At 44.5% G+C, this 13121-nt stretch overlaps 1 protein-coding gene across 3 annotated transcripts in view; it reads right to left on the bottom strand.

Annotated features, from left to right (window-relative positions):
- sema6bb (sema domain, transmembrane domain (TM), and cytoplasmic domain, (semaphorin) 6Bb) overlaps nt 1-13121 on the bottom strand; it is a 68614-nt gene that overhangs the window by 14426 nt on the left and 41067 nt on the right. For 2 of the 3 annotated variants that reach the window (XM_061297708.1, XM_061297709.1), the window contains exons 5-14: nt 12715-12775; nt 12557-12619; nt 6140-6238; nt 4769-4859; nt 4243-4362; nt 3765-3853; nt 3290-3507; nt 614-745; nt 350-499; nt 178-210 (exon numbers count right to left, since the gene is read on the bottom strand). In XM_061297708.1, the coding sequence (XP_061153692.1) occupies nt 178-210; nt 350-499; nt 614-745; nt 3290-3507; nt 3765-3853; nt 4243-4362; nt 4769-4859; nt 6140-6238; nt 12557-12619; nt 12715-12775 (1056 nt within the window). The remainder of the gene's footprint in view (nt 1-177; nt 211-349; nt 500-613; nt 746-3289; nt 3508-3764; nt 3854-4242; nt 4363-4768; nt 4860-6139; nt 6239-12556; nt 12620-12714; nt 12776-13121) is intronic. The other variant, XM_061297710.1, reaches the window with a different exon arrangement.

Raw genomic sequence — 13121 nt, 5'->3', positions numbered from 1 at the left:
ATGCAAATGTGAAATGACACGGAGGAGTTTGTTGTTGAGAAAAGCATCGTTTCCAACTTGCATTGAAAGAAACATTTTTATATTTGGAATTGAGTTCACTTCTATCTGCAGCATGAACGCTAAATGCTAAATCAAAAAATGTCCGTTTCACAATTAGGACACTGCTTTTCTCCTTACCTTGTTTTTAAACCTACATCCAGTGTTGCTCCTCTAAGAAGAAAAGGGAACAGATATCATTTGTGTTAAACGTTTGAAGGACTTGGAAGAACTTGGCACGGATAAAATTCCAAGGAAACGTTAAGACGTCACCGCGAGTCTTGATGTAATTCCACGGAACTTGTGATCTCACCTGATCATGGTTTTGACAATCCACGGCCTTTGTCCAAGCGACGGGACGGCCTCGTCCATCAGCGGGTGAGTCTTGACAAAATTAAGCATCTCGTCGGGGAAGGAGTTGGACGAATTGAATCTGGAACCTTGAACGGCGCAGCCTCCGGGTCTGAAAAAGAGCCAAACTTTGTTTTTCCGAAAATCAACCGTCGGACTTCTGTTTGTATGCGTTGCTAATGCTAATTCCCATTAGCCTGCGCTAATTGATTCCAGTCTGACTCACCTTGGTGTGGGGATGACTTCATCAGGAACGGGCGTCCAAATGGACTCGGCTGACTTCTGCTCTTTGAAGCGGCCGTCGAACACGGCGGCCAACTGCTCCATGTCAAAGGCGCACACCGCCGAGCCGGGGATGCTGCGCAGACAGACCGAGGCAAAATTAGTCCGTCATTCGGTGGCACATGAACGACCGGGAACAAAAAGTACGATAACAACTCCAGTCTTGACTGATGGAACAAAAGGATAAAAAAAAAAATAGCTCGCGGGCGCCATACGAGGACAGACAGCCAAGCAAAAAGACGACAAATTGGATTTGAGCTTTTCATATTTTCACAGTCAGCGCTTGAAAACAAAAGGTATTGTTACAGAGAGCAAAACGAATAACGGGCAACGATGGAACTTGTCAAGTCGGCGGCTTGAGGAAAAAAGACAGGCGGTGGATGCAATAGAGAGATTAGAAGAGTCTTGGCGTCAATTTCTGGAAAACAAAACAAAACGGGAAATGACTCACTGATTATTCCTCCCTGTGAAGGAAATGAACCCAACAAGGAGGCCTGCTGAGTCACAGGGCGCTTTAACAGCTGTACACCGCCCACATGCAAACACTCACATGACCCCTCCGGACCCCCAATGACCTCGTCCGTGGAAACTTAGACCACCTTGTGTGCGAGTGTCAGATGACGAATGGTGCGCGTGGTGCGAACGTGACTAAGTGGCAAAACGGCAACTGAGACACCTGCAATCTTCATTTTCTTCGCGATGCGCTAGCAAGCTTGTCGCTAACTGCGAAGCTACATCTTCAAGTCTGCTGAGGGAAACCCGAAATTGAAACCCAAAGTTTGGCTTTAAATCCTGAGTCTTTGAAACTTTAACTTGGAATTGTTCCAAGCTGCTTGGAACCCAAACTTAGCCGAATTAGAAATCGCGATCCTGCGTTGAAAGTCAAATTTTGAACCCTTAGCTTAGTTTGAAACACTAACCCTTCCCACCCTTGATCATCCCTTATGAAACGTAAAGCGAACTTTTCCAAAGACCAAATGTTCCGCCTGTCCTTGTGCAGCGATAGCAACTCTTATGACGGGGTTGAAAACAAAGCTGCAAGGTGGGCGTCAGATAACGAGTGAGACAAACAACAATAAAAAATTGCCTCTCAAAGGGAAACATGCCACATCTTGTAAAGGTGAATTATAGGAACAATATGTTGTGGCTTAGCTGGAGGGAGAGACGAGCGGGGGTCTGACTCTTGGCTACAATATATGAAGTCCTCTCCGTGATGTTGCCAGGCAACTAGCGATGAGAAAATCAGCAACTTTATAACTGCAAAAATAAGGATAACATTTCTTAGCCTGAAGGCTAAAAAGAATTTTAGGATATTATCATTCGGCTCGAGGGTTGAACCTTGTCTTACGTTTTGGGCGACACTATATTCGAAGTTGTCAAAATGGCTAACTAGCCCAAATTTTGATATTTTCACTTCACTGTGTCCTTATTTTCATGACTAGTTTATAGTTATTTAGAAAGGAGAAAGTATTTTTTGTGTTAGACATGATGACTACCTCAAATTGTATGTACGGAAAAAAACAAAACAGGAAAAATATCGAACAAATTGATTCAAATCTGTAAAAAATAGCAAAAAAGCTAACTAGCGATCCGGCTAGCTCAGCAGACAGACATGCAGTCGCTCTTTCCTTGAAGTGTTTACGTGGCGTTACACAAAGGCAACATGAGCGACTGTCCGTGAGAGCTCTCCAAGGTTTCTCGCCCGTTTCATTGTGTCTGTCGGATGAAGTCATTTATCCAGCTAGCACTTAGCGCGGCGCAGCGGGCCACATGGGACCAGTGGGACATTCTGGCATTCATTTCCTTCTCCTCCCTTTCTCACAATCATCCCAAAAACATTTAGGATATACTAAGGAGAATGTCACGAAGTAATGTAAAGTTTCTTATATGACTGATATTCAAGCCTAACACTACACAGGAATCAAAACCTAATTTGAAACCCAAACAAATCATTTGACTTTGAAAGTCTAACCTATTTGAAACCCAACCCAGGCTTAGAATCTAAGCCTTACATCACAAGATGACAGCAAAGCATTTTATTCTTTTTTTAAATCTGTGAAGCTCCTCAGCTCACTTCACTTTAACATCAAGATGTCACAAAATGGCGGCGAATCCCAATCTGAATATTTGAATTCATGAATGCTGAATTTAAAATACATCGACTCTATGCAATCTTCACAAGTGAACAGCCTTCTAATGGAAACCAGAACGCCACTGAAATTGAGTCTGACACCCTTGCAAAATGATTTTATCTGGGACTGAATGAAAGTGCGAGTGTGTGGTATGTGCGGGCATGTTCAAAAGCTCTTCCGAAGCGGCAGCTGAAGAAACACAAGACCTTGTGGACGCACGTGTTGTCCATTATTGACTAGCTCAGAGTTCAAACAATCCCCCTCGCCCATCTCCACCATCATCATCATGCCGCCTTTCTTCTTCATCATCATCACCAGTCGTTTCTTCGCTATTGTTGTCACTTCCCCCAGTCGTGATATCAGTTAGCAGGTTGAGGTGCAACATAACACGTGAGATGCAGAAAATGTCGAGGTGTGGGCTCCGGAACAAGAACTCATTTTGTTGCTAGCTCAGGTAAAGGCACAGAGACAGAATGGTCGTGCGCTACCTGTTGGCCGGTGTGGAAAAGACGCCGAGGATGATGTCGCGGCCGTGCATGTTGATGATGGGGCTGGTGGAGTGCAGCATGTTGAAGTAGAAGTGGGAATCTCCCGGCACGGAGCAATTGAGCCGGGCCTTCAGGAAAGACGTCCACTGCTTCTCCAGGACGCGCTGAGAGCCGCCCTGGTCGCGCTTGCACACTCTGGCCACACGGGGCACCACAACCTGCATTCACACAACCAGTGATGTCATCTTCATTTTTTCAGTTTTGTTATTTATTCATTTTTGTTTTTTTAGCTTCTTTTTTAGTCTGATTTTTATCTATTTTGTCCCATACTGAAAAAAAAAACCCGGCAAAATAAACAAATCTGGCAAAAAAATAAAAATACTTTTTTTGAATTGTTCATTAATCTTGCTCTTTTTGGTTGAAAGCAAATACACATCTCCAATGAGGAAGACATACTGTCGTGTGCTTTCATTACCTTTTCCAGGTAATTAAACTCCATGGCGATCTCTCGGAAGAAGAAGTAGATGTGAGGGCCCCACTCCACGGCGCTGACGAAGAAAGGCTCTGCATTGGGGCAAAGCATTGGACAAATTTTCACCTCTCTGTCCTCTTTTGAATAATTATTCTTTTGCCCGTGCTTTATTTCGTCCTTATATTTGAAAACGCTTCTGATTCCATACAGGCTCAAAATATGCTGCTAAAAACTTAGCGAAGAAGCGTAACGGCGGCACGACGTTTCAGCAGATTTACACTCGCAACGTCTACCTGCTAGGCGCCCGATAGCGTTTCTTTTTACAACCTTATCCCGGTGAAATAGTGATGTGCGAGCGGGGCCTGCTCAAGCAGCTGCTAACTCAACATAAACTTGTCAAGCCTGCAGGCGGTCTCAAGCCGTCCACGTCTACAATTCTTCACAAAATGACACACGCTAGCATACACACATCTCGGGGTACCTCGGAACCACTTGGAGTCGTGCTTGATGGTGCGAAGAGCGGGACTGTTCCCGAGGCTCCGGTAGATGACGGCGTCGATGGCCAGGAAGTCTGTCACGGTGGCCGTAAACAGATTTCCCTCTGTGGCACAGACACGTGACAGACAGGTTAGTTATTTAGGAAAAGAAAATACTACCAAGACACTCAAGTTGCGTGTTGATCCCAAATACCGTAATTTTCGGACTATAAGTTGCGGGTTTTTTTTTCCATAGTTTGGGTGGGGGGGCGACTTATACTCAGGAGCGACTTATATACACATATATGGGTTTTCTTTTCACTTTTTTGGGCATTTCATGGCTGGTGCGACTTATACTCCGGTGCGACTTGTGTAGTCCGAAAATTACGGTATATCGCATAGCACATCGGTTAACACTACAAGTTAACAGCAAGGTTGCCACCCCGGTGACAAACCATGGACATGCGCTCAAGTCAGAATGGAGATGCCGAAATAAATACGTGAATTGCCACACAAATGAGTTCACCTTACCTGCAAACAGAGCCACGTTGGCGTGTTTGGGATCGTAAGGGCATCTGGCCATTCCGCTGACGGGGTCGCTGACCATTTCCAGAGAGTCACCCTGTTATACGTACACACAAACACACTGAAGCATCAATCCGTAGCAATCAGAAGGCAATATTTTGAAAAACAAGTCATAGGAGAATGACCCTTTAGCGGGGTTAGCCTAAGTGTACAGCAGTGATTCAATGGTAGGAATTAGCGATAATAGTCGCACAATTGTCCATGAATAATACACACACACACACTCGGGATGGTTAAAGATACCCGCAAATAAAGACCGTCCATGAACTTGCCATCGCACGGGTCATAGACTATGAAAATAAGGGTGTCCTTGCTAGCTTTAGCAATTCCAATTGACGCTAGTCTTAAAAGATTCGAAAGCAGTGGCACCGCAAGACTTGCAGCGAGGTGAAACTCTAGCTTAGCAGCCAAAATGTTCTGTAATAAGAAGAACCTTATACATCATAGAACATCACGACATGAAGCTAAAAGATCATGAGATAAAGTTCATCAAGACGACCCCCGCTAAATATTGTCGCGTACGGTATTATACAGTTGGTGGGGTTGCATTAAAGCACAGCTAAATATAAATCAGTTGCTAGCTTGCTAACTAGCCCCCAGGGAGACAATCAAGTTCATCGTCGCACACAGTCGTCATTAGCGGCTGACAGATAAAGAAGCGGCGCCTCACCGCCGCTTGTAACGCGAGGCATGAAAAATGATCTGCCAGAGAGCTTTTGATCAAAGTATTTGGGCTCCGATATTCACTCGCCAGCCGAGCCAATGACTCATTTATGTGCCGTTCCGTTGCGGCGGTTTGAAGTTGCGATCAAGCGGGGCAGAGGTGGATTTGGGAAGCTAATTCAACAACACGCTGATGGATTTAGGTAAGATGAAGAACGCTCAAGTGTTTGACTAATGGCAACAATTAGAGGGCAACAATTAGAGGGGAAATTGACAGAGTCAGGTCAGATAAGATTGTTAGCAGAACCTTGTTGACTTCATGATTTCTCTTTGATGAAGTCACTTTAAAAAAAAAAGAAACGAGAAAAGAAACAAATGAATCATATCTTCACATGAGCTCATTCGTTCTACGCCTCTTCGAAATGTTACACAACAATGAAACAAGAAATACATGACAAATTCTCATTTTCCCAAACTTCCTCGAGACGTTGATGTGGCCCAAAGATCTATTCATTTAATCCCATTTATTTAAATTGTATTTTTATATTTATTTATTCAATTGTATTTTTATACATTTACTTATTTTATCCAGGTGACGTGGTGTCCAAAAAGCAAGTCTTTACAAACGAGACATTCATCTTATGGGCGACTTACGGTGTAGTTGGCACAAAGCGGGTTGAAAGCGTTGGTGCCGCACACAAACAACCCGTCAGGGCGACTGAGGAGTACCTTCATGAAATTCCGGCATTCATCCTGCAGGGTGACAAAAAATAAAAAAACTCGAGTCAAGTTTCATTTTATTTTTGTAGCACCCATTGTCAGCAATGGGCACAACGGCAGCCATATAAACAATGTGATGAGCACTATAAATTAATGAGAGTGTAAATGGAATAGAATACAGCAGCTCGAGAATGGCAAACAAGAAATCATTCCCCGAATGTACGCCTGTCAGCAGAAGCCTTTTGCAACCTGCGCACAAACGATGTCGCGATTATCTAAAGCGTTCAGTGAAATGAAGCTTTTCACTCGCCTGATGTGCGGAATTATTTCACCATTAACGCTGTCAATCAAACTGACGGAGGTTGAATGCGGCCTGTCGAGACCCAAAGCGTCTACAAACGCGCCAGCGTGCCGCCGCTGATGATTGACAGACTGTAACGCAACCCAACCCGGGGATCTTAAAACAAACGTGGCATCCGAGGCTAATTTCTTCAGCGTGACACTTCAAAGTAGATGAAGTGACACGACAAAAATCATTCTCTCGAAACGGAAAGGCGAGGCGGACGAGTCGCGTTGACGAACGGCGCGGCCAACGCCGCCCAATGGAGACAAATGACTCGAGTTAATCTGCAGCCAGCGTTGACAAATGCTTTCCAATGTGCTAACATTAGCGTAGGCTAACCCTACACAACCTCTGCCATGTTATTTACCATTGTTGGAGAGTTAATCGAAACAAAGGAAAGACACACACGCGTGTCTACTGTAAAAACTATTAGCGCCCCAGTCAGTCCGGCACCAGGCCCACCAGGCTTCCGATGACATCAGCGTCATGATGAGGGACCCCCCTGGAAGCCAGATGTCGACGGCCTTCAAACCGCCAATCAAACTTCCCGGCGGGGTTCTCATTTTCACCGGTTGAGAAGAAAAAATGTTAAGTGTGTGTTCGATGCGTGGTGTCAAGTACGAGGTGTCACTTTCCAAGTGACACATTGCGGAGTGACAGTTATGTGCTACTTTCATTAGCACGCGCCACCTGCGCCAGTCTGCTCTGAGTTAACGGGCGTGGAATCGGCACTTGGGTTTGGTTCTGATTTGTAAAACGGCTATCAAAGCGGAGCACAAAACATGTTTAGGAACTTCATGTTTGACAAGCAATTGGCTAGTTAAACTAAACGTAGCTGAGGCTAAATCAAGCTAGCATACGTAGCTTAGCTGTCTGGTTTTATCATGACATTTAGACGTTATCATTGATTTGGAAACCTTGCAGGTTACTTTTTTTTTTTATAGTTTCGTCACATAACGTCCATAATGGATCAAACGATTCCTCTCGGATGAAAACAAGGGGGCGGGGTCTTTTGTCAGACTCTAACGAGAGTTTTTTTGATTCTCATTTTCCATCTCTATGAAGATTGGCAAAATTCATCTGCTGCTGCTTGAATTCATTTCATTAACTGGCATTCATCTATTCCAGGAAGCAATTTGGCACTGGCATGCGCAAGCTTTATTCAAAGACAAATGAAGTCAGCAGGATCAGGCTTTCGTCGCGCTTTCGGAACACGCGTGCACACGCCCGCCCACGCATTACGGGGCCGCGAATTAACCAATGATAAAATTGCGTATAGCGCCGAATGTTTCACGTCCTTATGCCTCCTTGTCCCTTCCGAGTGCGCTCTCTGCTCCTCCCCTCCCTTCCCTGGGAGGAATCCAGACAAAACGCCACCTGTGCTGTGTTGGCAAGCCTCGGCCAAAAACCCAGACGACTGCAGAACCTCCTCCTCCTCGCGTCCTCCTGCTCTTCTAACGGACACTGGCAGAGCAGCGAGGCCTCTGAAAAATTTATCTCCTGCTCAGATGAAGCAGGCGACGGGCCAGCATAAACACAGCCCGAGATGAATCTGCCATGCTTTTTATTTATCGCCTATTAGCAAGCTAGGTTGCCGATGCGGACTAAATTGCAACGCGTTTGTGTTATTTGCAACTCGGGCCGTTCCTTTCATCCATCGTGTTGGTATCTGGAGTCTCCCCGTATGGGACTAATAAAGAAATATCAAATCCAAATCAAATCATAAGACACAATTTCCACACAACCAAGCTCTTCCCCACACTTGCGTTGACTTACTTAAAAAACACAAAAGATTCTGTGTTGCTCGGAGCGCGAAAACTGAAAAATGAGATTGAATGCGTTATTTCCCGCTAATTTTCTTTCAATAATTAATCCTGCACAATTAAGAAGATAAAATCTCAATTAGGTAAACCATTAGTTTTGCTTTAAAATCCTGTTAAATGTTCCCAAAAACAGGTCTGGCAAAAGTTCAATACTTAAGTAGAAGTACAAAAACGTTCAACTCCATTTCAAATATATAAGTACCGTATTTTCCGCCCTATAAGGCGCACCTAAAAACCTAAAATTTTCTCAAAAACCAACAGTGCGCCTTATAGTCCGGTGCGCCTTATATATGGACCAAATTCCTAAATTCAAACTGGCCCGAAGTATTGTGTCATGAAATCAATCATAAGTGGCCCGCTGAAGACTATGAATCATGACTCAAAAAGACTATGGATCATTATTTTATGATTATAAAGTAATTTGTTCCGTCTGAAGTTGAAATAAAAAAGATAAAATGGAGAATGATTTGATTTGGATTAAAAATCTGACATGATGCATTAATGGTGCGCCTTATAGTCCGGTGAGCCTTATATAAGGGTAAAGTTTTAAAATGGGCCATTCATTGAAGGTGCGCCTTATAGTCCGGTGCGCCTTATAGGCCGGAAAATACGGTAAATAGTTAAAGGGCAGATACCAAAACAAATCTATGTAAGTAAACAAATACTTTCCACAAGTCACGACGGAGTAATAGTGTGGAAAAACAGACTATTGCATCTGTTTCCCATCTTTTGTTCTGACCTATAACAATCAACAAACTTTTCATTTGACTCCACGCCAAACGAAACAATGTTTTACCTCCGGCTACAATCAACATTCCTCGTCGGGATCGCAAAACAAAACACACCGGCACCGTCGTAAAGAATTTCCCCAGCCTCGGTTTGATTCATAGGCTCGTAAAATATCAGTTACTGCCCGCCGTGACCCGCTACGCTAACGTGGGTGCGATAGCTATGGAAGGCAGCGGTGCATCAGGGGGTCGTCTTTAGCGCGGTGGCTCCTCCAAAGCTCCAAAGTTTCCATTACATGGCTGGCTGCCTCCCTGATGTTAGCGACTGGCGGGAAACGAGCAGTCAAGAGTGGCCATTGAAAATTTCTGACCTTAAAAAATATGCATTGCTTCACTTGCTATCAATTAGCAAACGTTTTATTCAACACAAAGCGATCCAAACATGTTTTAATAGCACTGAAGTTGAGCCCAGGCTAACTAGGCTCTTAAAACATGCAAAATATTTTTAGTTTAATACAGAGAAAAACTTTTCTACCTTACGCATTAGAAGTAAGGTATTTTTGTTAGCTAAGCTAATTGCTAGCTAGCTCCTGGTTTAAAAAAGAAACATGCACCATTGTAAATAAATTTTCTTCTCAGTAAAAGTTTTCATTAAAGAGACTGTACAACTCTTTCCTTGCGCCAAACTATCAAAATTATTGGGGGTAAAAAATTATTTTAGCATTTGTGTATTTTCACACGGTTGTTTATTCATACTTGCAGCTTATTATTATAAATTATGTTTTATGAAACCAGTTTCTCTCTCTACATTTTAAAGTGTTCATAGAAAAAAATTCTATAATGTAAACAACAAAAAATGCAGATTTTTTTTTTTTTTAAGTCCGCTCCAGGGATTCATGTCATCCTTTTTTTCTTAAGTGTCTCTACTTCTTCTCAAATACAACGCTGGAGCGAATACATGTCTGCCTACATGTCGAGATCTGCGAGTTTTCCCGTGCCCACTCCTCAAGTCGTTAACAAAAGCCCCCGTGTCGCTTCCCAGAAAAAGCGTCCCTGGTGCACCATTTGGAGCGAGTGATGCACCGTGACAGGATGAAAGGGTGCGCATGGATGTTAGTGCGCATGTGGGTGGGGGATTAATTAACGGCAGCACCAAATTAGCAGCGCTGCACCGTGCGGCGCTTTGAGTGTCGTGGTTTTTAACCCCCCCCCCCCCCAAACCCCGCCCACCCTCCAAACTAATCCCCATCCCTCCGGCTTGCGGGCCTTCATCTCCGCTTGATGGTAATTGTGACTGAACACACCACAGGCCACAAACAAACATCACACACCAGTGGGAGGCGGCTAGTCCGGAAAAATAGCGTTCGATGACTCCCAGGTGGAGAAAAAAAAACCTGCAACCAGACCGCACTCGACCCGCGTCACCTTTTTCGACAGCTTGCTGAGAACGAGGTGGCAAATTGACGCGGTGGAAACACAAATGAGTCGCAGCTCGCAAATTTGCTTTCGCTAACCTCTCGTGACGAACAGAAGGCCACACACATGCCGAGCGTTTAATCACCATCTGGGCTAACTTTGCAGACTCGGGGAAAACCTGCCTACCTTTACGTGCTTACGGCGCACTTGTGTCATTGTGACGGACGGCAAGGGTGGCAGAACCATAAAGACGGCAAATTAATTGGGTCACCATCACCGCGATGGGCGCTTTAGAGTCTCCTTGGACTTTTTAAACTGGACCACTGTGGGGGGAAAAAAAAAATTGCATTCCACAGGCCTAACATGTGTTGAAAGACATAAAAGCATTTAACTTGACGAGTCAGAATTTTGAACTTTGAAATTACCCACAGCTGCACAATTACTGTAATTTTCGGACTATAAGTCGCTCCTGAGTATAAGTCGCCCCCCCACCCAAACTATGAAAAAAAAACGCGATTTATAGTCAGAAAATTACGGTAATCCAGTTTGAATGGTGATCACGATTTTGGGCAGGCACGATTAACTGAACCTGAAATTTATGTGACCATGTCCCCCCCCCCCTTCCTCCTCCCACCCGACCCAGCACTCCACGCCGAGCTCAATCAACACCATATTGAACAAACTCCGACCATAATGATGCCCGCCCACTGTTCCCCACCCATGCGAAATGGCCTGTTGGCAAGATCATGTGACACATCCTGCCGTGCCGCCCCCCCCCCCTCCCCTGAATATGACGAATGGCAGAACAAATAAAAAGAGGGCGGGCGACAAGCAAAGGACAAAGGCGACTAAGACGAGAATATGCAAATGAGATGCCGTCAACAGTCGCCCGGACGACTCGAAAAGAGGACGAAAGGTAAAATGCGGCGAGAAGCAGGATATTACATTTTCTGCCTAATTAGGGAGAATAGCATGTCCTTTGTGATCAGCCAGGCAGAAACATTTAATTACAAAACCAATTATAAGGTGGTGAATGCATCACATCTGACACGCGCTCCGCCACTTCCCTCCCAGCAACGGGGAAACATTTGCAGGAGGTGAAGTGGCGGAGATGTATCCGTGTTGTTGGGGAAGGTGCTTGAGATTTTCTGTTTAATTGCGCGCCTCGTTAATGCGTGCACGGGTACCGGACAAAGAGACGACAGGTAAAAGAAAAAAAACAACACTCAAGTATGATGAATATGGATGACGCTGTATATGCAAAACTTGTTGAGCCCACCTGCACCTCCAGCATGTCAATCAGTTAAAAAAAAAAAAAAAAAAGACCCCACTTGATTCTAATCTAACAAGCGCCATCTCGTGAGATTAATCCAATTAAAAATGAGCTATGGAAATGCATAATGCTTACCCTTTAATTGCAACTCTGTTTTTTTTTTTTTTTTTTTTTGGAAAGGGAGGGAATCTCGGTCTTATCTCGCTCTCACTTTAGATGCAAATTAGCATTTTTACGAGATCACCACCCTCCTATCACAATAAGAAGCGTAAGAGGCCCAAAGAATGAATGAATACTAAAGAGAGGAAAGTGCTGCTGTAGACAGTCAAGCATCACTAATCAAAAAAAAAACAAAAAAACGTCAAGTCGAGGTCGTGGGCACTTTGCATTTCCGCCTTCAAATCCTCAAATAACATGAACAGACTAAGTGGAAAGCCTTGGTATGACATGGAGGTTCTTATCTGTCCTCGCCTGCCGGCATTAACTTCGGGCAGAGCAGTCATTAAGAGGCCAGGAGACCTTTCATTACCGAGTCAGCCTTTCAGGAAAGGCCTCACACATGCACGCGCAACAATACGTAATAAGGTAAATGTCACTCTTCTATCAACTGAAAAAACTCTTATGCTTTTCCAGAAAAAAAAAGTCTAGCACGTTCACCTCACCGGTATACCCCAAGGCTCCTGCTTAGGCCCCCTTAACCACTAGGGGGTAATTAACACATTCATTTCTAAACTCCTCAGCGCAATTATTTCACTGAAAAGCTCTCACCTCACGTTTCCCCTTCATCCTGCAGATCCTGATGTCGTTCTTGTTGGACTCCCATGTTCGTTTCTGGAGGCAGAAAAAGGTCAAATGTTTGCCGCCTGTCCACAAGCGAGGTCATGGAAGATTCCCGGCGCGAGCGGCCGAGCCGGGGAGGCGCTCACCTTACTGTAGAACATCTCGTCCGCGGCGGCGATGTCCAGCTCCACTCGGAAAAGGTCATCCCTACGGAGAAGCGGCGTGGCAGCCGGCCAACGACAAAGTCAAAGATATATCAGCGTCCAGCAGAGCCTTTTATTGCTGGCTCCCAAAACATTTTTTCAAGTTCTCTTTTCTTTTGCTTTTGGGTGTCGTCCAAGCAGTTTATTCCTGTCAACATTTCCTTAATAAATTCAATTTAATACCTCCAACATAAATTTCCAGCCGAGGGCTACGTCACGCACGCACGCACACCGCAAACGTTTGAAGACAATGATTGGAAGCAGATTTTTATTGCACTGGGGATTAATGTTTTTGTTTTTACCGCTAGTTAGCCCCAAGGACAACCGAAGTAATGTGTTCCCTTGCTTTA

Source organism: Syngnathus typhle, linkage group LG14 (assembly GCF_033458585.1).
Source record: "Syngnathus typhle isolate RoL2023-S1 ecotype Sweden linkage group LG14, RoL_Styp_1.0, whole genome shotgun sequence".
NCBI lineage: Eukaryota > Metazoa > Chordata > Actinopteri > Syngnathiformes > Syngnathidae > Syngnathus > Syngnathus typhle.
Note: the sequence above shows the minus strand (reverse complement) of the source record. Positions and strands in the feature narration are given on the sequence as shown.